The sequence below is a fragment of the Panthera pardus genome, unplaced genomic scaffold (assembly GCF_024362965.1).
Source record: "Panthera pardus isolate Hobbes unplaced genomic scaffold, ASM2436296v1 HiC_scaffold_10, whole genome shotgun sequence".
Lineage (NCBI taxonomy): Eukaryota > Metazoa > Chordata > Mammalia > Carnivora > Felidae > Panthera > Panthera pardus.
Window position 1 is genome coordinate 89,521,080 of NW_026526655.1, and position 24,856 is coordinate 89,545,935.

Genomic DNA, 24,856 nt, shown 5'->3' on the forward strand with positions numbered 1-24,856 from the left:
CCTAGGAGGAACTGGAGAACTTTTCCGGTTCTATGGAGAACTTTTATATGCACTTGTGACTGTGGCTCACCGCAACTCTTCCACATTTTACTTTTAATCACATAAGACGTTTTAAAAGAAATATACTAACACTGATTTAGACTCATGGACCCTGGGTGTCTAGATTCATAATCTGTTGTTCTTTCTACAAAAATTACCTCATTATGGCTGTAGTTAATTTTTAAAATTAACTTGAAGGCAGCATGTAATAGATACTCATTAAAACTTACACATATATAAAAACTTTGTGGCCTTTATATGTTTCTAATATTAACAAATTATTTTTAAAGTTTACTTTTAACATTAATAAAGAATTATAATCATAGTGGGCAAGAAGGAGAGGGGAGCTACATAGACTGATGAGACAGGTAGATTGGACAGACTGGAAGCCAGTAATAGGTCAGGCTAAACACCTTAGGTGATATCTAGACAATATCCTAAGAAAAAGTAAGACATAAATCACATGATTTTTCAGTTTAGTGGTGAATTCTGTCAAAAATTTTATTTTCATTTTCAATTAAATATACAAAATTGGCATTTGAAAAAATAAAATGGGATTGTTATCTTAATACAGTCACAACGGATTATTGTCGTATGATTATTATAGTGTGAATGGATTATTATATTGTGATGTATATTCTAAGGTTTCCTTCCAAATTGGCTATGAGCCAGTCTAAAACTATGTAAACCTAAAGGTACAAGGGGACCTTGTAGAGAAAAACCTAATTTAGTAGAGAAAAATCTAATATTTTATATGCTCTCTTAGAAGTGATAATAACAAGAGGCGCCTGGGTGGTTCAGTTGGTTACGGCTCACGTCATGATCTCACAGTTCATGGGGTTGAGCCCTGCATCAGGCTCTGTGCTGACAGCTTGGAGCCTGGAGCCTGCTTCAGATTCTGTGTCTCCCTCTTTCTCTCTGCCCCTACCCCACTCATGCTCTATCCCTCTGTCTCTTAAAACAAATAAATAAACATTGAAAAAGATGCAAAAAAAAAAAAAAAAAAAAAGAAATGATAATAACAATACTCCACAGTCTACAAAATATGTAATTTACAAAGTAACTTTGCATGCAGATACTTATTCTCAAGATATTTATGTAAGAGATAACATTTTTAGAGATTCCATTGTAAATTGTTTTTCTTTTTAAAGTACAGAATGCTTATATAAACCTTGTCAAAGCATACTCTGAATACAAGACAATAGGAACACCCAGCCCACACTTTCTCAGTAAAGACCCACTAATGTTTTTGTAATGTTATTCATCTTTATGAATATAGAATTACAGATATTTTCCACCAAAAATGATTCTTTAGCCTTAGTCCCATTCACTTCATAATTATCTGTTTTATTTTGTTTTGTTTTATTTTGTTCTATTTTGTTTTATTGTTTTGTTTTATTTTATTGTATTTTATTTTAATTAATGGTACTCCACATTATTTGTATTTAACAAATTTTTCCATTATCTTTTTTCTGATCCAGGATCCAATCCTGTGTTGGATTTGATTATCATATCTTCCTAGTCCCTTCTGGTCTGTGCCAGTTTTTGTTTTGTCTTGTTTTAGTTTTTCCTTGGTTTTCATGACCTTGACATTCTTTTGTATATGTATATGTATATGTGTGTGTAATATATATAAATGAAAATAATTAATGTTTATTTTTGAGAGAGAGAGAGAGAAAGTGCAAGCAGGGGAGGGGCAGAGAGAGATGGAGACCCAGAATCCAAAGCAGGCTTCAAGCTCTGAACTGTCAGCACAGAGCCCAACACAGGGCTTGAATTCATGAGCCATGAGATCATGACTTGAGCCAAAGTCAGATGCTTAGCCAACTGACTTTGCCACCCAGGCGCCCCTAATATATATAAAATTTTATTTTAAGTAGGCTCCACACCCAATGTGGGGCTTGAACTCATGACCCTGAATCAAGAGTCTCATGCTCTACCAACTGGACCAGCCAGACTCCCATGACCTTGACATTCTTGAAGAGACCATCTCAGCTTTCATTTAAGATTTTTTGTTACTTATCTGTTCCAGTTTCCAGAGTATTACTGTTTTATTATCTACCTAACATTGTGGAAGCTAAGATTAATTTAAATTATTTAACATTACATTCTGTATTTTATCACAGTTCAAAACAAACATAAATGTGAAGAAAACTATTTTGGTTGTCCTAGTGGAAGGTGTATTTTGAATACCTGGATATGTGATGGTCAGAAAGATTGTGAGGATGGACTTGATGAGTTCCACTGTGGTGAGACATTCTATCTTGTTCTGTGACATTCTTTTTCTGTATGCCTTATTACTACTTATATGCTGATGTTCTCTTTTTTACATAGGAATTTTATAAAAAATGTTGCTAATTGATTTTAACAATTTTCATTTTTATTAAATATTACAAAATGATAAAAATTAAAATAGAACAGAACTTATAATAAAGAATAACAGTCTCCTGTCCCAGCCTTTTATTTTAACATTAATGGTTATCTTTATCAATCTAAATGGTACACCTTTATTTTCTGACTTATTACCTTGAAATGCTAATATATTTACTTTCTGCTATAAAAAATAAGGTTTTAGTTCACACTACTCATTATACTCTGCCTACCTATTAACATTGTTATTCTAAATGTTTCTATTAATTACATGTATTGTTTGAAATAGTTTACTTAAATTTGTATTTCCTCAAATTCTCATCTCTCAGCATCTAACCTCCTAATTTCTCATGTGTACATTTCATTTTACTTGGCAAGGCAAGACAGCACTTTGAAAATTTATTTTATAGAATTTATGGATTTTGTAATTTCTAGGCCAAAGAAATTTTCTACAGGGAAACAAAGCATATATTCATTATTTTCATTTAACACAAATAACGTACACTGTGGTGAATAGACAAAGTAGAGGAAAAGATTAAAAATGGATCTTCTATGAAATGTCAAACTCCTCTAAAAGTAAATGTCATCATGAAATATGAAGGTGCATTTTGTTTGATTAAGATGCTATATATCTTTACATTAGAGCCAGATTCTGAACAGGATTAACAGAGAACTTTACAAATAGTTTATGTAGATTCATAGTTTCTGGACAGGAAGCCATTATACGGTTGTACTTTCTTTAGTTTCATTTTTTCCAGGCTTCAGTTTTTCTAAACTCTTTTCAACAAGTCTTCTAAGTGAATATTTTAAATAAAGATGCAAGGTTATTAAATAATTTATAGGATCAAAATCAAATGTCTATTTTTATTCTCATTTACATTTGGAACACTTGAATTTGGAAGGGTTTTATTTTGGATTTTGCCTGGTAATAAATAGGCTGAGTGGAGGAATAGGCCAAGGGTGAAGGAGAAAAATCACAAACCTGACTTTGGAAATAAATGGAGTACACTATTATAAATGCATAATTTGGTAGTAAAATACAAGCCACCATGCCAATGAATTTGGATGTTATTAGTCAGCCTTAAGTGTCCCTAAGAGAGAAAAGTAAAAACATTTAAGGTTTAGTAGGTAGGGGTGTAAAACTGGTGGCTTGTCTTTGAGCTAAAAGCCCCTTAGTCACCTCATCATTATAAACAAACATATATGCTGGTGAATATAGCACATTGTAATCTTGCCTTAGAAGCATTTTTTTCTCTAGTTGTTCAAAAATCAATTAAAAATTAGGACGGATGACTAGACGACACTTGGAATATTTGTTTTATATCTATGTACCAGATGCTGAATTTTTTAATGACACCCTGGAATATATATTTAGGGGAGAGTGGCCAGCATAATTCTGTGAAAATTCTGTGGGAGGAAAAATGTTGCATAACCTGAACACTCAGCGGGAATAAGCAGGCTGTTGTCAAAATTTTATAGAGCTGTAGTAGAGAAGAGAAATTTGGCTTGTTTTATTATAAGACAATTGATTTTAGCAAAATCTAAAGGAAGGACTTTCTCACTGTCAGATCTATCCTAAGATGGTCTCACATGATTTTTTTTTCTATTGCATCTAAAGCAAACATTTTTGTTTGTTGTCTAGATTCTTCTTGTTCTTGGAACCAATTTGCTTGTTCTGCACAAAAATGTATATCTAAACACTGGATTTGTGATGGAGAGGACGATTGTGGAGATGGATTAGATGAAAGTGATAGCATTTGCGGTGAGTTGTTTCTTTTGTGTTCTCGTTCAATTCTTAGGCATATGATATATGTGCACTACAATTTTAGAGCAATCAAAAACATGAAACTCTGTTTTCTACTCTGTTAAATTTAATTTAAATTTACATATACATTTCCATGTAGCTGGTTTTATTATTTTAATGACAACCTGTCGTTCTACTATTTTTACATACACAGTTATTCAGTTTTTAGGATTTTTCCTGAATATTCACAATGAATACATTTGCAAATTTTATTTTTTTTTAGTATTCAATTACTTCTTTGGAATAGATCTCAATGACTGAGAATACTTGGATCAAATAATCAAACATTTTTCATGGCTCATGATATGTATTGCTAAGTGGCCCTCAAAAATATACTGATTTGCACTGTCACAAGCTACCCACACTATTTATGTTTGTATATATGTATTATAGTGATTGTTATTAGTGGATTGTTTTAAATAGATAGTAAAGAAGGGGGATATTTATATATTTTTAAGTGTACTTCAATAAACAGCTTTCTAGGATTAGAGATAGAATGTCCCACTATGTATCAACTACATAGCCAGTGTAATTGCTTTCAAATAATCACAAACATTTAACAAATAACTTAAATGGGATTATTAGCTTAATTTTTTTTAAGGGGAAAAAGAAGGAAGTGATCTAGTCTGTATAAATTTATTACAAATGGACAGGCATTCTACTATTTATTTATGTGTCTTTGTGTTTATCTTTCTGATCTGTTTCTATTTGCATGTTTGTATTATAGGCATAAAATCTTTACTCATTGTATTAGCCCTATTTCATAGCTTTTATCATCCTTATTTTAGAGAGAAAAGGACCTGAGTCATAGAATAAGGTGCATAGAATAAGGTACAGAGTTAGGTGTACTTAACACCATTTTTAAATTTCAGTAGTTGTGGCCTTTTAGGTCCCTTCCATTGAGACAGGTTGCTAGGATTTTATACTATTCAAGTTGTTTGTAAACAACATAAAATTAGAGATGTCCCCTGAAAGCAGGCAATTTATTTTCTTGTATTTTAGCCACCCCAAATCTATCTTTTGTTTACATAGCTGAAACAGTTATGCGGCAGATAAATACAGAAGGATCACTGTAGAAAAGCTCTGAAAGGAAAAAGAAATCAGTAATCAATTAGATGTTTCACCAGTGGCTTTTAACTACTTTTTCCTCTTTGCTATTGATTTTGTTTTAATTTTAACAAAAGAATCACCTACTTACAATGAGGTGAGCATGTTGCCAGTCACTAAAATCATCTTGGATTTGACCTTTTGTTTCACCCTACACCAAAGTGCTCAATTGATACCTCTGTCTTTTCTGAGTGGACACAGCAAAATAGGAGGTATAAAGCTTATGCAATCATACAGAGCTGAATTATCCCACATCTGCATTTTTGCTACCTATTAAGAGGGTACAAAAAAATCTCCCTTATGTAACTATTGTGATCATCTAACATGAATCAATGTATACAATATAAATGTTCTTTTTCAGAGTATTATTGCCAATCTACATCTATCAATGTGCTGATAACTTTTTAAATAATTAAAATGGTAATGGACATGTTTACCTGTTGTCAAAACCTGTCTGTTTAATTTACTTACAGGTTGTATTTTATATGCTAACTGCTAAGCTGGTGACACATACAAAATCTTTAGACCAAGTATCATTGAATGAACTGAATCTAATATACTAGGTTTGGAAAGAAACTTTATAAATAATTTATCTCAGTAGTTCACAACCTTAAGTGCACAAAATATTCTTCTTAGAAGTTTGTTAAAAATGTAGATTCTTTTTTTAATTTTTTTAACATTTATTTATTATTGAGAGACAGAGAGACACAGAGCGTGAGCAGAGGAGGGGTAGAGAGAGAGAGACACAGAATCTGAAGCAGGCTCCAGGCTCTGAGCTGTCAGCACAGAGCCCAACGCGGGGCTCGAACTCACAAACTGTGAGATCACGACCTGAGCCGAAGTTGGTCACCCAACCAACTGAGCCACCCAGGTGCCCCAAAAATGTAGATTCTTAATCTTCATCTTTAAATATTCTAATATGTGCTGTAAGCACAACCTTTCTTAATAAACACAATAATGGTTCTGACTTGGAATCTGAGGATCCCATTTAGTTAATAAATTGCTTTAGGTCACTCAGAGAATCAGTAATGACAGAGCTAGGACCAGAATTCAGATCTCTGGAGGATTTCCTAAATGGGATGGTAACTCTTACCAATCAAATATAATATCTGAGCAGGTACCCAAGATGGATCTGGTGGAAATCTTTCAGCTTGTCTTCCTTTCCTGGAATTCATTTCCCTGAGGAAGGCAATGTGTCTCCAGATGGCAGGAGTAACTATGGAATGATGCCATGAGTTTTTTCTTTGGCCCATTTTCTTTCCAATTGACTATGATGTTTTGGCATGCTCTTAACACAGAATCTATTGAATACTATCAAGGGAGTCAGGAAATTAGCTGCAAAGAGCTTTATGCCATTTTATAGCTTGAGGTGTCTTAGTAATTATCTAGTCATTTCCCTCATTTTACAAATAGTGAAGCTCAAACACTAGTCTTCTCCAAGGTCGTAGCGAATTAGATTTCTCAATAGCCAAACTGATGTTATATCTATTATGCCTACCTTGAGAATAAATTGGGTGATAATCGGAAAGTAGACAAGGAGTTTCACATGCACCAAAACTTCCTTACTAGGGAGAATGCCTTTTTTTTTTAAACTCAAGCTAAATAACAAAAATATTATGGAAATTAAAGCACTAATTGAGAGTATAATAGTAAAAGTGACACTTTATATTTTAATGGCAAGTTTGAAAAGATAGATCATTATGAGGAATAGTATAAAAATAAATTCTGGAGGAAGATAATTTTATTACAGAAGGTACTAAAGACATAATAGTTAGCAGGTAAATTCATTTTTAAATGAAAGCAACATTTATTTAATAGATTTTTTATGATTTCTTCCAGGAATAGATATCATATTAAACCTCATTCTATTAGCACTGATCCCCAATCAAATGAGCACATGTGAATTACCTGGAGGACTTTTCTACATTCACTTGCCATCCTGTCTTCTAAGCTAAAGTATATGTGAAGGACAGTCATGTTTATGAAGGAGAAAATCCTCAAGGGGTTTTATATGGGCACCCTGTTGCCCTGCCGTATTGAAAACATTGCCTTGAAAAGCATTTTCTGCTCCTAGCAACTCTACAGCTGAAAAGAAAGATGATAATTATATAATGAAAGCATGTTGGTCACTGCTTTAAATGTCTGGAAACAAATATCTCTCTTCACTCCATTCAGTCGTATTGTATTTTATTCCTGGAGATAATAGCTTTTTTTTTTTTTTGAATAGTTCTAACAATGTGTTTTCTTTCTTTCTTTCTTTCTTTCTTTCTTTCTTTCTTTCTTTCTTTCTTTCTTTCTTTCTTTCTTTCTTTCTTTTTCTTTCTTTCTTTCTAGCATCTTTCTATGGGCAGCTTTTGCTCCCAGGAAAATGAAGTTAAAGAAAAGTTAGAACATGATTTGAGGGTCATGTAACTGATTCACTCAACAAACATGTTATATAAATAAAAGCAGGAGCTAGGAAAATATCATGAGAAATAATCATGTTCTGTTTCATATGTTTACCCTATACCCACATAAGGAGAAACAAAGAAACCACCAATGACCCTTTGAATTTATAGTGAAAGTCAGCAAGCATTTTTTTCTTTCTGTACACATCTGAAAAACATCATACATCTAAAGGGACATTGAATTGACAGAGCAAAGGTAAATTCTATTTATTAAGTGTGTATGAAAAAAAGGAACATGCATATATTTATTCTTTTCAGCCAACACAAGGTGGGGAGTAACAGTCATAGCATTAGTGGTTAAGAGAAGGTGCTTAGCAATCAGAAGAGTTTTGGACTCCTAGCTCAACCTGTGGGACTTTCAACTTCTCTGAGGCTCAGTTTTCTTTCAGTGAAATAAGGCTAATAATAGTCTACTGGTTAGGATTACTGCAAAAATTAAATGAGTGAATATATTATGTGCCTAGCATATATTAAGCAATAAAAATTTCATTATTATCATTACATTGTTATTATACCTATTACTATTATTATTATTATCCTTATAGGTTCTGTCTTTTAGAAACGTTATCAAAGTTTATTCACAAGTCTATGACATATCTATGCTTTGCTACATGTTACAAGCAGAAAAGATCTTTCTTGTTTTCTGCCATGTAGCCTTAAGAAATCTGACACTTGCAATTAGCAAGAAATGCATTCTGGGAGGAAAATGTGTAAACATCTGTAGGAGAAGGATCCTATCTAATGATTCCAAATAGCTACAATCTCTTCCTTGTTAGCAACATTCTTCTGTGTCCTTTCTTTCTAAGGGAAATATAAATGTTAGACTTTCCCAGAAGACATGCAGTGATCTTAATGGCATTCCTTCCTTGGGTTTCAGGCACTGCCACCTGTGCAACTGACATGTTCAGCTGTCAGGGCTCCCATGCCTGTGTGCCACGGCACTGGCTTTGTGATGGTGAAAGGGACTGTCCAAATGGAAGTGATGAGCTCTCCACAGCAGGCTGCGGTAAGACACGTGAAGGAAAGCTGCCGCAGCACCCTCAGACTCTTGCTTTTGTAGTATTTACCATCTCACATTTTCTCTCACTTTCCCACTCCCTGGACTCACACATAGTACCAGAATTAATCAAGGTGGGATGTTGTCATCAGAGTAGTTCAGCAACCCCTCTAACCAGCTACTGTCCAGAGATTTTCAAACATGCACATTGGGATTACCCATTTAAAAACCATTCTGATGAACACAGACCTTCTCTTCTGAGATGATGTAGCTATCTGATGTTGTGTGACTATAGTAGATTTGTTATTTTCTTTTTAGAACCCCACCCCCACAAAGTGTTTTAGATTGCCTATTACAGACACTCTATAAATGACTGATGTGATCCCAAATAACTACTGATCAGAAGGTCAGTAAACACCTATTAGTCCTGAGGAGAGGGTATTAACCCTTAGGTCAGGTAAAAATAGTATGGATATAGCTGAATGAAGCTGGGGGATCAGGGGAACACCTTTGGAGGTCAAACAATTTACTAAGTTTCTGACTCTTGGTCACCTCAGGAAATGTTCACGGAATTACTCAGTAGTAAAAATTTAGATAAAATATTTTGCATGATCAAGAGAATGAGGGGCCTGAATATTTGAAAACTGTCCCAAGGTCACATAGGGGATCCATTGAGCTGAGCAGTTGTCAGAAGCAGTGCTGTGAATTCTGGCCATTAAAATGAATTCTGCCAATCATTTCTCCAATGACCTGTCTTCAGGTCTTTAAAACTGTATTTGAAGCCATAATATAGGTGTTTGTCTGTGTGGGTATGTATATATGGGTGGACGGGGTAGTTAAAGTGGAGAAAGAAAAAGAAAACTATGAGACAGGCCTATGTGTTCAAAACTCATGCTATTATAGAATAGTTCACTTTGATATTGAAACCGATATGTGTGTCTGTAAAGGTCAATGGGGCCACTGAGGGCTACATAAGAAAGGATTCCGCATCAATTCAGTGATCCAGATGGCCCCAATATACTATTGCTATTGTAGTAAGTTAACACTCTGGGAGACATATTAACACTTTTGGACCACATGGGTGCTGTTAAGTAAATTATGCTAAAGTACAACAAATTGTACTCAAGTGACCTGAAAGCGTTAATGCCAAATAAGCCTCTGTTGCTTGGCGTTTTAAAGAATAATTCATGTATTAGAATTGGCATAATTCATTGAGTTATATAACTGTCACAGAGTTCAAAGTTAGCGGAGTTATTAGTAACTGAATTTTACTATGATTATAATGGGAAGTTTTAATGCTACTTCTACATGGCTTCCATATCTTTTTTGAAAACAAATTTGTTGGAAATAAGTTACACTTGATTAAATCCAAGGAATCCTTTTTGTTTTACTTACCCATATCTCTATTGTAGTCATTACAGACTTGAAAGCAGAGATTTCCTTTTTTGAATATGGGTAAAAGAATAATTATAATACTTTAAATACCAAATTAAATATAGAAGATACTAGGTCATCATCAAGAAATATTATATAACAAAGGGTAAAAGTGTCATAGAAGGATTTCAAGGAAAAGAAATAACATTATCTTAGTAACGAAGGACAAAGAGAAAAAAGAGAGTTATTCTAGGTAGAGAGAAGTACCTATTAAGACATGGATGTGGTGGGGGGAGTTAGAAGGCATGCAAATTTTTTCAAGTGCCCATTATATGTCAATTATATTGTTAGGTTGTTTTATTTACATTATTGAATTCCCACAGTATCTCAGTGAAATGTTTTTGGGAATCTGCCAAAAATAGTTGTTAAATAGATGGGAATTTAAATAGCACCTGGGAATTTACTGAGTACCTAAAATAAGCTGATCTGCTTCATATACCTTATCTGGTTCTTGCAAGAAGTTTATCAGACGGATCTTATCATTCCCGTTAAGTGAATAAAGAAACAGATAAAACAAGAAAGTAAAAACCTTCCATAAGATATAAATCATAAGTAGCAGAGTGACTTTTTGCAAAACCTTTCTCTTTCTAGTATACTATAGTGACATATATCAGATACTTTTTTTATTTTACTTAAAAGTGAGATATAATTAACATATAACATTATATGAGTTTTAGGTAAACAACATAATGGTTTGGTCTATGTGATATTTTACAGTAATTACTATAATAAGTTTAGTTAGCATCTATTCTATAGCAGATTTTTTATATTCAAAATATCTCAAACAACCTTGAGTCCTAACATACATTAATCTTTTAAATATTAGACAAAGTAATTGAAAATATTTAAATGATCTCCTCAAACTACTATGATTCCATGCATATAGTATTAAAGTTTATTTACTCTGCAAAACTTAACCAGTTTTTGGACTTTTGCTGAAGGTTATTGGACATTTTGGTCAACTATTTTCCCCATTGGTTAGTACCCTTGTTAGAGCATTGTTTTCATGAATCAGGGTTCCAAAAGAATCAGTATTCCATTTCATGGATCAGTATTCTTAATTTGATGTGGTACTTACTTGTTGGGCTTATCAGACCATAGATCTTAACCTATTTCAATATCCCAAAGTCACCCAAGTTTTATTTTCATCTTAGAAACAATAGTTTTCTTAGCTATTTTGATGTTTTCTTTTCACTTCCATCATGAGCATTAGCACTCGGTAGTCTTTTCAGGTTCATTTTTCACAAAGAAGCAAGGTTTTTATCACTTTACTAGCAATCCTGCAGGCATAAGGAGAGAAAAAACCCAGCCACATTATTACAGTTGAATGATTTTTTTATCACTTATGAACTTTTGATTTCATCCTTTAACAAACTTACAAATTGCTAAATGGCCTGAAATTTAAGGGTCACTGTGGAATTGGTGAATGTATTAATACTAAAACTTTGAATCAGCGTTCATATATTTCATATATAAATATATGTATGTTAATATATATTATGAATTTATATGTATGTCCATATATATATTATGAATGGAATATTGAGCAAACTTTTCTTTTTTGGTAAATAACTATGAATTATTGAGTATAATAGCATACATTCCCCAAAGTCCTAAGGTGGGGGAAGATGAAATAGGTATTCATCTAACTTTATTATTTGTGGTATCTTTATTAGCTCCCAATAATACATGTGATGAAAATGCTTTCATGTGTCATAATAAAGTGTGCATCCCCAAGCAGTTTGTTTGTGACCATGATGATGACTGTGGAGATGGCTCCGATGAGTCACTGCAGTGCGGTACGTATACCCAAACTTTTCATAGAAGATGTTGTCAGGCTGAGTAAGAATCTTTTAAGATATCTTAAGAATTACATAAATACAAGAACAACACATTTCTTTATGCACTAAGGACATGTAAACTCAGTAATATATAGATGTGCCACAATAACTTCTTTAAGCTCTAGCTTAATTACACATTGACTTGGAGATCATGCCTACGTGTAGCATATTCTTATTAGGAGCCACACAGGGAAATGTTTATGAAAATGTTTTTGGTTTAAAGTGCTTTAAACTTTAAAGGCAATATATGGCTAGCTAGGTCAGTCTTATAGCCAAATGAAATACTTGAGTGAGAAAAAAAAGAATTCACAACTATCAGAGAAATTGGATACGTAATATTTTCCTTTCACCTTATCCTTTTACATGTACACTTATTTGTTAAAATTGAATAATATAATGATAAAATTTATCTTATTGCATATATATTTATAGGACCAGTACATATATAATATACACACAAATACAAATATAACTTTTGTAGTGAAAATCATTAAAAATTCCTAGTTGAAATTGAATTCTTACATGAACCTAGTATTTTTGTAAGAAGCAAAAAAAACCTTAAATACATACATGAGTAAATGTAAAATGAAAAGCATTAAAATCCACATATAATGATGAAAGGCAGTAAATTTAGTGCCCTCTTTTGTTCTTCCTGTGTTGTGTCTATAGCCTTGGTTTTTGATAGCAATCTCTGATAGAAATCATTGGATACCAGTTTTTATGATCATTTCACCATTAAGTCATAGATTCAATGTGATGTTTTAAAAGATACATCATAGCTCAAGGTGTTAATTGGAAGTACAATTAATTCTGATTGAATACCTTCCCACTGTTAGACACTTACTCAGTTGATATGGAGATGAATGGGACAGAGATAGAAGAAATTGCAGACAAACAGGAAGATCAGAAATACAATATAGAAAAATAGCACACATTGTCAGATGGCAATAAGAATCACAATACATGGGAGCAAAGCTGAGAGAATAATTTTTGAGTCACTAAAGAATAAAGAAGCAAGGATTGTTAGAGAAAGTCATATTTGGATGGTAGAGAACATACACACACAGTGGTTAAAAGCTTGGACCTTAGAGGCATACAGCCTGGGTCCAGATCCTGGCCCTGCCCCTTACTATCTGTGTGATCTTTGAAAAGTTATTTCACCTTTTTGTACCCAAATTCTTCATCTATTTAAAAAAAAAAATATATATATATATATATATTTAAATATATATATTTAATTAAATATATATATTATATATATATTATATACATATATATGTTATATATATAATGTATAATATATATAATGTATAATATATATATTAAGGATGTTAAGAGAATTAAGTTAATATTTGTAAAGTGCTAAAAATAGTTCTGCACACATAGAAAGTTCTTTATATGTTTACAATGACTGTAAATTGACATGGTTGAAGAATAGCAATTAGTCTTTTCTGAGGTAAGTTAGAAAGTTGAAGCTGGATTCTAAAAAGTCTGGAATATTTGTTAAGGAATTTGTTTTTAATTATTTGGCTCCTAGTTGGCAACACACATTTGAAATAGGGAAATGCCACAGTCAAAATATGTTTCAGGACCATCTTTTTCAGCAGAGCGGATGAAGTATTACCCTGGGAGAGGGGAGACATTAGGGAGACAGTAAGATAACTAGAAAATTATTGCAATAGTTCTGATGACTAATGATGTGATGATAAGCCAGGGCAGAAATGGTGGAATGAGGAGAACAGAATGAGTCAGAATTCATCTACGGTCAGATATGGAGGAGAAAGGAGAATTTCTAGCTCGGATGACTTGGTGGATGGTGTGTTACTATTAATGAACGTTGGAACACAAGAGATTAAGGGCCAAGTTTTGCAGATGGAGAAGAGAAATGTAAAAAAGAATTAATTTTGGATACTTTGAATATGAAGTGTTAATCAGACAATCACATAGAGCTGTACAGTGAGTGTTTGAAAATTTAGTTCCAGAGACCAAAGGATAACCAGGAAAATAAGATTAATTTGGTGGTCATTGGCATAAAGATGATATTCAAAATGTAGCCAAGAATGAGAACACCCAGCACTGCAGAAAGGAAAAGGGGAAAGCAACATGTTGAAGATTGAAGTTAGGGCTTCACCTGCAATATTTTAGGATGGAACAGGAGTTGACTTCATACAGAAAGAAGGATAAAAGGGAACAGCAAACGTGAAGTTAGAAAGATGTCCAGGAGAGTGGATTATAAATATTAAATTAGGAAATTATTTACAGGGTAGTGTGCTCAACATCAAATGCTGAAGGAAAGTGAAATAGATAAAGAGTCTGAGACACCTTTGAATTCACTTGTCACTTGGTATTTGTTAGCTCAAAGAGGAATTTCAGAAGGCAGATGTGGAAATGGATATTAATGAACTGAGGAAGAGCTGGAGATAAGTGAGGAAACACTGGCTAGGGTAGTAGGAAAGAAGAGTAAGGTATAGTTAAGAGTTTTGTGGATGGATTTTTATTGTTACTGGGCTGGGAGAGACTTGAATGTAATGTACATATTGATCTATTGACCGAGGAGAATGAACTAGTGAGGAACAGGAGGGAAGAAAGACCAGGGAAACTGGAGTATTTTAGAACTCTCTAATTTTGCCATTCTATGTGACAAACATCTCAATTATATAATCATTGTTGAATTATTTTTCTATTGGAATTTTGTCTATTTGTTAATAAACATACAGATCTTATTCCCTCTTTTCAAAAGTAAAATATTTGCCAGATTTACCAGAAAGTTTCTTAATGGAAATGATAGTTTTTATTGTTAACAAACTTAGGAGAAATTCAATCTAATACTCAGAATATTCAAAATCAAATGACTTTTACTTACAAACAGGCATAGATATGAACATTAAAAATTGATGGGTTGATACTGTGATTTGAATAAAGCTTTTTAATACCTCTAAGTATCAATATATAGGATAATTACAATAGTTTTGTTTTTATTGCTTTATAAATTTACTTTTCTTTCATTTTAGCAATGTCTTTACAGTTTCAACACTGCTTCCCAAACACAAACATAGCATTACAGCTTCTGAGAATTATTATTATAACTCAGAATCACTTCATCCATATGTTCTGGTGCTATACCTAATCAAGCTTAGTCTTGAAAAAAATTTAATAGCTTTATTCTTGTTTTTCATTCAGAGGGAAATTTTTAGAAGACAGATAATAGGTGAACAGAGATGGTATCGTATCCTCGAGTATTGCATTTCTGTTTCCTCACTCAGAAACACTAAGATTGCCTTGTTTTTTACTTTATTTTCTGGCCCTTAATCCTACTTTTCAACCACAAATATCTCTTCATTATGACCACTGTTCCTAAAAGAAATTAGAAACATTTATCATAGGAGACATGGGTAACTCCCATGGTTAACTAGGTATAGTGTACATTGGGGGATGTAGTTTTAATGAGTATTTGTTATATGAATTAGAAGGTTTGTTTTTTTTGTCTCTAGCATATCGACAGTGTAATGTGGAAGAATTTAGTTGTACTGATGGACGATGCCTCCTAAGTACTCAATGGCAGTGTGATGGAGACTTTGATTGCCCTGACCATTCTGATGAAGCACCTTTAAACCCAAAGTGCAAAAGTGAAGGTACAGAAAATATATAATATGTTTATTCCACAATTTGCTTTTTACTTTATATTTTTAAGTATTTTTTAAAGTTTATTCATTTTTAAGAGATAGAGACAGTGTCAGCTGGGGGAAGGGGAGGGCAGAGAGAGAGAGGGAGACACAGATTCCAAAGCAGACTCCAGGCTCTGAGCTGTCAGCACAGAGCGTGATGTGGGACTCGAACCCATGAACCATGAGACCATGACCTGAACCAAAATCAGACGCCCAACAGACTGATCCACCCAGATGCCCCCGCAACATTTGCTTTTTAATGGCAAAACTGTGACTCTGATTGTCATTCTAGTATGATATTCAAGGAAAAATGCAAATAATTAAGCATATGATGTTTCAAGTGATACCATGCAGGATCCTAGTAATCAACTATGTTTTGAAACTACTTTTAGAAATTTAAATCTGTGCCAAAATACAAAGATTTGAGGCAATGAACTTAATGAATCCATCGCCTTGCCCCCTTTGAAAAAGTTATTTTTTTCTTAATACATGATTATGTGAAAATAATTTTCTGGTATGGTCCTATTTGAAAATTTAAACATAAAATAAGCTGAGATTTACTGAGAGAAAGTCTGTATGAGTCATACTTAGGCACAATGAAATAAATTGCATATCACTTGAACAGAAATACATACATAGCCAAACTTGGTCTATTTATCATTTCACTATTCCAAAGACTGAATACATAGTCATATATTTAAAATAAACCCAATTGCTTTTTTCTCATGTACTTTACATGCTAATAGGCTTTCTTTTATCATGTATGATAATGAGTAATATTCAAGTCATCAGGTTATAAGTACCTGCAAAACCTAAACTCCTTTCCATAGATATATTTGGAAAAACTATTATTCACCACAAATGTCCTTTTTATGCCCTGACTTAAAAATGTCAACGTTATATTTCCAGGAAGAAAAAGAATTTAGGAATATCTACCGATTCTAGATTCTTAATTTTTAGTGACATATAATTTCTTAGAGACCTGTGGCTTGAGGGAAATGTGAAACTATCATCATACTTTTAAATTTCATCTTCACAATATAGGTGAAGACAGAAATACTCCATTAATTTTACTAGAGATGCTTATTTTGATTGTTAATTTTCATGGCAAAGAAAGATTTTCAATAAGTATTGAACATGAAAGTACATTTTGCCCTTGATTTTTTTTTATATTTTGTGTATAAAATATTACACTATGTATAGAGAATTGTAGATGCACATATATTTACCATAATTTTTGACAGATAAGTTATCATATTTGTGAATGTTTTCAACAATTGTAGTATAAAGCAATGGCATGCCCTTTATGTTCCATTTGTTTTATTTTCTTTTTCCAGAACAGTCATGCAACAGTTCATTTTTTATGTGCAAAAATGGCAGGTGCATTCCCAGTGGAGGTCTTTGTGACAATAAGGATGACTGTGGCGATGGCTCAGATGAGAGAAACTGCCATATAAATGAATGTTTGAGTAAGAAAGTCAGTGGATGTTCTCAAGATTGTCAAGACCTTCCAGTCAGTTACAAGGTAGGTACTCATCAAAAATAGCAAATCACATGATACATTAGAATTTGAGATAGTGAACGCTATTTAATCTACTATAACTGTAAGACTTAAAATGCATCATAATATTGTTGAAGATATATGAAAATGTTGAACATTTTCAATGTATGCTGAACATAAAGAAAAACAAAATCAACAGAAGACCAGTGTTTAGGGAGATACTGCCATGTTGGTGGCACAAAAATATGTCTGCAACTCTTAAGTTCTCATTTCTTCCCTCATTCTTTCTCCCATCTTTAAAGTGAAATGGATTTAGCATCTGTCTACCACAACATTGGATAATACAATATTTTTCATATAAACAGAAAAAAAACAGAACACATGAATTATTAGGACTGAGTGCAGGTACACTAAAAATATATCATGCCTAACATCCTAATTGACTTTTGTTAGTACCATTTTCCTGAGGAGGGTGATTCACTGACAAAACTGATTGGCAAGAATAGCTCTTAAAAACATCTCTTTTTCATTCATGTTGGAAAGGAGGATGCAAATGAACATAAAATTAAAGCTGTACAGTAAGTTTGATTATGGTTGGGGAAATCTTAGGAAGAGCAATTCATTCAGAAGTCACGGTTTTTAAGTGAACACTAGTTCTGTCTGAATCAGCAATAGGACAGGCTCCTCTAAAACACAGACTCAGTCTAATGCCAGTTATACTATTACAGAGGTTAGATTTTATTCTACTGAATTCCACACTGATCAGAACACACCTGGGGTACTATGCACATTTATGGACAGGGCGTTTTAGGAGGAACCTTGACAGATTGTAGTGTATACAAATTTGTACATCCAGAAGCATAAGGAGTATGGAACACACACCTTTAGGAGTTTTCCCTGGAGCAAAGATGAATTGTTATCTGTATTCAAATATATGAAGTACTGGAATAGGGAGCAACCTAGTCTGAGTTTGTTTCGAAGGTTGGAATTATAAATTAGGAGGCGGATTCTGTTCAGTATAAGGAAAAGTATTGTAAAATACTCTTTACTTGGAAAGAGCTGTCTCATTTCTCACTACTAAAGAGGTTAAATTGTGGCTATCTTTCTTTAAAGCATGCTAGAGAAAATATTTGTATATTGCAAAGATGTTGTATCTTTTTTCTTGCCAGCCTTGACATCCCATGATAGGCCACTTCTGTCTAATGGTAAATTTAGCCAACCACTTTGGCATCTGTAATCTCTGAATTTCTGGTATTGTGATTAATTTAACTACATTGATAGGATTTAATTGTATGTAGATGAAACCAGAAAACTACAATGATCATTTTCCTCTATGCAAAAACAGGGATAAAAACCAAAACACTAAGGAAGCTACATTTGTTATGAAAAATATTTTTTTAGTTTGAATACTGTAATAAGACTTGGTTAAATTTATAGACTTAAAGGGGTGCCTGGGTGGCTCAGTTGGTTAAGCGTCTGACCTTGGCTCAGGTCATGATCTCACGGTCTGTGGGTTCAAGCCCCGCATTGGGCTCTGTGCTGACAGCTCAGAGCCTGGAGCCTGCTTCAGATTCTGTGTCTCCCTCTCTCTCCGCTCCTCCCCTGCTTACACTCTGCCTCTTTCTCTCAAAAATAAACATTAATTTTTTTTTAAATTTACAGACTTAAAACACACATGTAGTCACTTATAACATTGTATTGTTGGTAAAATGAAACAAGACAATGAACCAAAATAACTCTTAATGAGATGAGTATCTATCAGATAATCAATTTTGGCAATAAATATTTTGAAACCCAATGGAGCAGAAAAAAATATTATTAGTGACTTATGCACAATGAATATAAAGTGTTTCTTGAAATATTAGGGAACAGGTCATAGAAATATTACAGATAATTAGTTACAATTTCAATGCAGAGTTTATAAATAGTGCTTTAGTTGTATCTGTATAATATATTCTATATTTCTATATGTTTATGGAATTTATAAATCATAGAATCTGTCTGTCATCCATCTATCTAGCATCTGTGTATCTTTCCATCTATCTAAAAACTTAAATTTCAAAGTAGATCTCCTTACATTTTTTTCTACGTGTATTTAAAATCTATCATAACAAATATGGTGGTAAAACCTAATAATCATAGAATATTAGATGACCACCTTTTGATATAACATCCAAATGAGCTTCAGTATTTTCATAATGCCTGCATATAAGAAGTACTTAGTACTCAGAAATGCCATATTTAGAAAACTACTGTGGTAGAAATAGATATCATCCAGAGCATCATATTAAATCATACTATTTTAATTACTTTATAAGACCATCATACAGAAATACTTGTTTGTTGATAACTTTAAAAAAATCAGTATTTTCACCTTGACTTCTCAGAAGGGGTCATAGAATGAAGTGAGAATTCTAGTTAAAATAGGTAATATATTTATTTAATCATTTAGAAAGTCTCTGTGTCTGATACCTGACAGAATTGCTATGAATAGCATTCTTGAATATGTACACATGTCAAAACCAATGAATAAAATAAAATATCTATTGGGGAAACAAGACCAATATAAAAATTCAAGCAGAATCAGAAATGAGAGATTTAAATAAAGTTTCAAAGCTAATATTTTACATATTGTGTTAAAAATATGTATATATGTATACATATACATACACATACATACACACACTTATATTTATATTCATGATAATTTGTTGATAGGAAATTGAGTAAAAAGCCTTATATACAACAAAATGCTTATATATTTGGGGGGGGGGGGAATCAGCTTATTGGTTTCTCTTTTCCAGGAAATGGAGAAAAATATCCAGTAACCCATTTTTCATTACAATAGCTATAGAACATGGCAATAAATCCTCCACCAAATTCTGCAATAAAATGAAAATTGCTTACAAAAGCAAAATTTAGACCTTATGGACTGTGAACAATTTGCACGTTTGTTGTAAGACAAATACAGTGTATCTAACTATTCAGCAGGGAGTAATAACATTTACTAAAGCAAGGATCTTATTTTGATGTGAAGGATAATTTACCATGTAAAAATAAATGTACTTCTGGGAGAGAAATAAGTTTTAATGTATGTATTAGAAATAATATTTGTAAAATATTGCTTAAAAAGCTACAAAGAAACTTCTCTGAATTTAATAGGAAAAGTTTGGGTAGCTATATTTCTTTCTGGTAGCTATATGATCCTATATAAAAATTAATACAAATCAGGAAAATTTGAAGTCATTCTTGATGGTGAGAAAAATTAAGATGATATTGAAAATACATAAATCTCACTTTCATAAAAAATGGGTTTTTTTGGTAAATGAAAATGAGAAAATTTAAAACTCATTTTCCAGTATAGATTAATCTCTCATCTTTTATCTTTGAAGGTACAAATGATTATTCTTTTATTTCACTCAACTTATGAAAGCTAGGCTGGTAGAATGTCCAACTGAGACCTTTGGGTTATTTGGGAGCAAAAATGTTTTTGTTAAAACAAGGTTAACGGATTGGGGGAAGTGATCTTTTAAAAAAATCTTCCTTTTCAATAAATAATCTTTTAAAAACTTACTGATAACCTCTTAAACATATTTCATTTGTTTATGGAAATCTATATTTAGTAACTTTTACCAATTTTACATTAAGAAATTGATTTTCTATAAATGTGGAAGCTATTTGATATAGTAGTTCTATTTGATATAGTAGTTCTATAAACCTGATGTTAGCCATTCAAAGTGATTTTCAGAAATCCCATTAAAATTAGGACACTGTTTATTTCCTTTTATAATATTCTCTGAGAGGAATTCAGTACATTCTATTAAAATTCCTTTTACTTGTCCTAAAGTGCTCCTTGAATTCAACAGTGCCCTATGTCAGCCTATGGATCTCTGGTTTCTGGCCTAAGTGATCTCTACTCTAGTCCTTTTCAGTGATTTATTTTAGTATCCTGTCATTTTCTACTTGTGTTTTTTTAAAAAATATTTTTTAAAAATTGTGGTAAAATATACATAACATAAAATTTACCATTTTAACCAATTTTTTCATTTATTTATTTTTGACAAAGAAAGAGAGCCTGAGTGAGGGAGGAGCAGAAAGAGAGGGAGGGGTAGAGACATAGGGAGAAAGAGGGAGAGAAAATCTCTACACTGTCAGCGCAGAGCCGGAATGACTCGGGGCTCAGTCCCAGGAACCATGAGATCATGACCTGAGCCAAAATCAAGAGTCGGACGCTCAACCTACTGAGCCACCTAGGCTCCCCTACCATTTTAACAACTTTTAAGTATACACTTAGGTGACATTAATCACCTCATTTTCCTTTGCCATAGCAAAGCACTGATTGTCCTGACTTCCTTAAACAGGTAGCAGGATAAGTCTTCTCAAAGAAAGTAAGAGTTTGATGAGGAGAGTTTAGGAAATCAAGCTGTGGCTCTTGTTTTGACTTAAAACAACTTGTAATTGCTGAGAATTATTAGCTAAATATTGGTGTAAATTGTTAACAATGAAAGCGCTTAAGCAATTCATTATGAGCTTAAAGCAATTCATTCCTTATAAAAGAACTTAGTAACAGCCATTTAGTTTGCTTTGGAACATTTCTGGGTGAAGATGAAGTGGCCTCTCCACCAAATAATGTTGTTTTTTTTTTTGTGCTTAAAAAACTCAATTGTTTGCTTACTATTTAATAAATGCACATATATCTCTCTGATTTTTTTCCCAATAGATACAAAGATCTGCCATCACATTTTATCCTCAGATAAATAATCTAGGTTATTAAATGTTTGCTTTGAATAACCCTTGGATACTAGTTACTCATAATGATTTAGGGTTTCTTTTTAACTCACTGTCCTTCTCAATATTCACACATTCCTTAATTCCAAGAGTGCTAAAGAGTCTTGGTAAAGATTAGTATGATCATAATCATCTGGCCAATTATAGACTCATTTTGTACAATTATAATTCTCATATGCTGCCTGGCAGAGATTGAATATAGACCTGAAAGACAGTGACCAGTCACAGTACGTCATTATTTTCAGGACTGCAAAGACATACTATGGTGTGACATCAAAATTTACATGCTGGTTAGTAAATATTGCATATCATCATCAGAGCTTCATATAGTACATGATAGAGAGATGCTGAACAAAAGATTTGATGACACAAAAATTGATTAAATTATAGTGGGAAATTATGTTAATATTATTTTATTTCTCCAAACAGCATCAGCATGCCAAGTTATGGGATCAGACCCAGTTGACCAATATTAATTGTGCCTTAGTATATGTTATAGACAGTCTCAGCAATCCTCTGGCTCTATCTGGGCAACTTCACCCGTATGTCTCTAGCTTCTCATCAGTTAACTAAAAATAATAATACCTACATCACTGATTTCTGTAAGGCCCTGTTGAAATAGCATATGTACCAATGCTAGTAATCTTCAAAGCTCTGAATAATCATTAATTCTTATGATCGTTAAAGTCTTCTAAAAAGTCAAGATAATGCAGTAGAAAAAGAATGAAGGAAGTTGACTAGTTTTGTGGTCCTTGCCATGATATGGCCACATGGCTTTGATGATGTCAGTTAACTTTTATAAAAATCTTGCCAACCTCGGATGATCAAATGAAGATATTTGGGAGAATTTGTTTTTAGCTTTAATATTACTTAATATACATAATTCTTATTAAAGGTTAATCCCTGGAGACAGAAAGACTTGCCATTATCTATTCTTTTTTTTTTTTAATTTATTTTTTAAAGTTTACTTACTTATTTTGAGAGACACAGAGACAGCATGAGTGGGGGTAGGTCAAAGAGAGAGGGAGACAGAGAGTCCCATGCTGTCAGCATGGAGCCCGATATGGAGCTCAAACTCATAAAACCATGAGATCATGACCTGAGCTAAAACCAAGAGTCAGATGCTTAACTGACTGAGCTATCCAGGCACACTGTCATTATCTATTCTTAAATGATTTTCTTACTTGAATCATGCTAAGAGGATATCCAATAGGAAAAGACAGTGACAATGATATGAAATGATTTTACTTGTTTCTCATTCTTTAGTGCAAATGCTGGCCTGGATTCCAACTGAAGGATGATGGTAAAACATGTGTGGACGTTGACGAATGCTCCTTGGGATTTCCGTGTAGCCAGCAATGCATCAATACATATGGGACCTACAAGTGCTTTTGTACAGATGGGTATGAAATACAACCTGATAACCCAAATGGCTGCAAATCACTCTCAGGTATGGAATTGAACTTGTCCACTGATCCAGCCTCAGTTACACATATGGATTCTGAGTTTTATAGCTATTCTTATTGAATTCACTCCCCTTTGCTGTTTCTGAGAAATCAAAATTCTTCCCTACTTACCTTGATATAGGGATATGTCACTCTAATTTTGTGTGCTGTCCACAAACTGTTCTGTTTGTAATAAAATCGCATTATGGTCTTGTGAATTATTAAGTGATTTTTAGATTTTGAGAGTGCTCAGAGGTAAAAAGAACTATTTCTAGCATTTTTTCCTGCTACATCACAGGTTCTTAAGAGAAGGTTTGGCCAAGACTATTAAAGAGCCTATTGTGACTGTATTATAATAGCTTTCCTTCTCCCCTATACCATATATGCTCATATACATATGCCAAGAATGTCAATAATGATAATAGTAATGATGATGACAACAATAGCAATAAATCAGCTATATAGGACTACTTGAATTCTTCCATAGACTCAGCAAATATTATTAAACTTCTCTTTGTTTCTAGTAGTGAGTTTCACTTTGCAAATTAGAAAATTTAATAGAAAGTGGGCCATAATTTTAAAAATATTATAATTCATTAGGGGAGAAAATCACACATATTAAAATAATGCAAAGCAATATATAATAAATGAGCAAAAAAATGATACATAATATTATCTCTACCCCCTCACTTTCTGTGAATCAAACAGCATTCCTAGCTTCTTATGTATATGTATGTCACATTTCTATGACGGCATAGAGTATATTATGCCAAGCAAAGTAAGTCAGTCAGAGAAAGACAAGGGGGTGCTCAAACTCCTGGCCCCAGAGATGATGACCTGAACTGAAGTCAGATGCTTAACCAACTGAGCCACCCAGATGCCCCTCAGGCATCAGGAATTCTTTTTTTTTTTTTTTATTTTTTTAAACGTTTATTTATTATTGAGAGACAGAGAGAGACAGAGCGTGAGCAGGGGAAGGACAGGGCAGAGGGAGAGGGAGACAGAATCTGAAGCAGGCTCCAGGCTCTGAGCTGTCAGCACAGAGCCCGATGCAGGACTGAAACTCATGAACCGCGAGATCATGACCTGAGCCGAAGTGGGACGCTCAACCGACTGAGCCACCCAGGCGCCCCTAGGAATTCTTAAAATTAGTTTTTCAACTGGTTAACCCTTTGCACATTATAGAGAAACAAACAAACAAAAAAAAAACCCTTTCAGTTTTTATGTGTGTTTGTTTTATTTCACTTTTACTTATTCTTGGAGTATTCCTCACTGAATCAATTTGTATATTATTTGAAGCCTGTTGTTTTATTTGCAAACCTACTTGCTACATCATGCATTCAGCCACATGAAATAAGAAAAAAGAAAATCACAAAACCGGTCAATGTTTTTGTTACTTTAAACTTTTCAGAAAGGAG

The 24,856-nt window shown here is 33.1% G+C and overlaps 1 protein-coding gene across 4 annotated transcripts in view; it reads left to right on the plus strand.

Moving 5' to 3' along the window:
* The window catches only part of LRP1B (LDL receptor related protein 1B), a 1,871,086-nt gene that overhangs the window by 1,585,761 nt on the left and 260,469 nt on the right, over positions 1-24,856 (plus strand). For all 4 annotated transcript variants that reach the window (XM_053909160.1, XM_053909154.1, XM_053909157.1 and 1 more), the window contains exons 50-56: positions 2,166-2,288; positions 4,052-4,171; positions 8,645-8,773; positions 11,875-11,997; positions 15,531-15,671; positions 17,042-17,229; positions 23,260-23,443. In XM_053909160.1, coding sequence (XP_053765135.1) covers positions 2,166-2,288; positions 4,052-4,171; positions 8,645-8,773; positions 11,875-11,997; positions 15,531-15,671; positions 17,042-17,229; positions 23,260-23,443 — 1,008 coding nt within the window. The remainder of the gene's footprint in view (positions 1-2,165; positions 2,289-4,051; positions 4,172-8,644; positions 8,774-11,874; positions 11,998-15,530; positions 15,672-17,041; positions 17,230-23,259; positions 23,444-24,856) is intronic.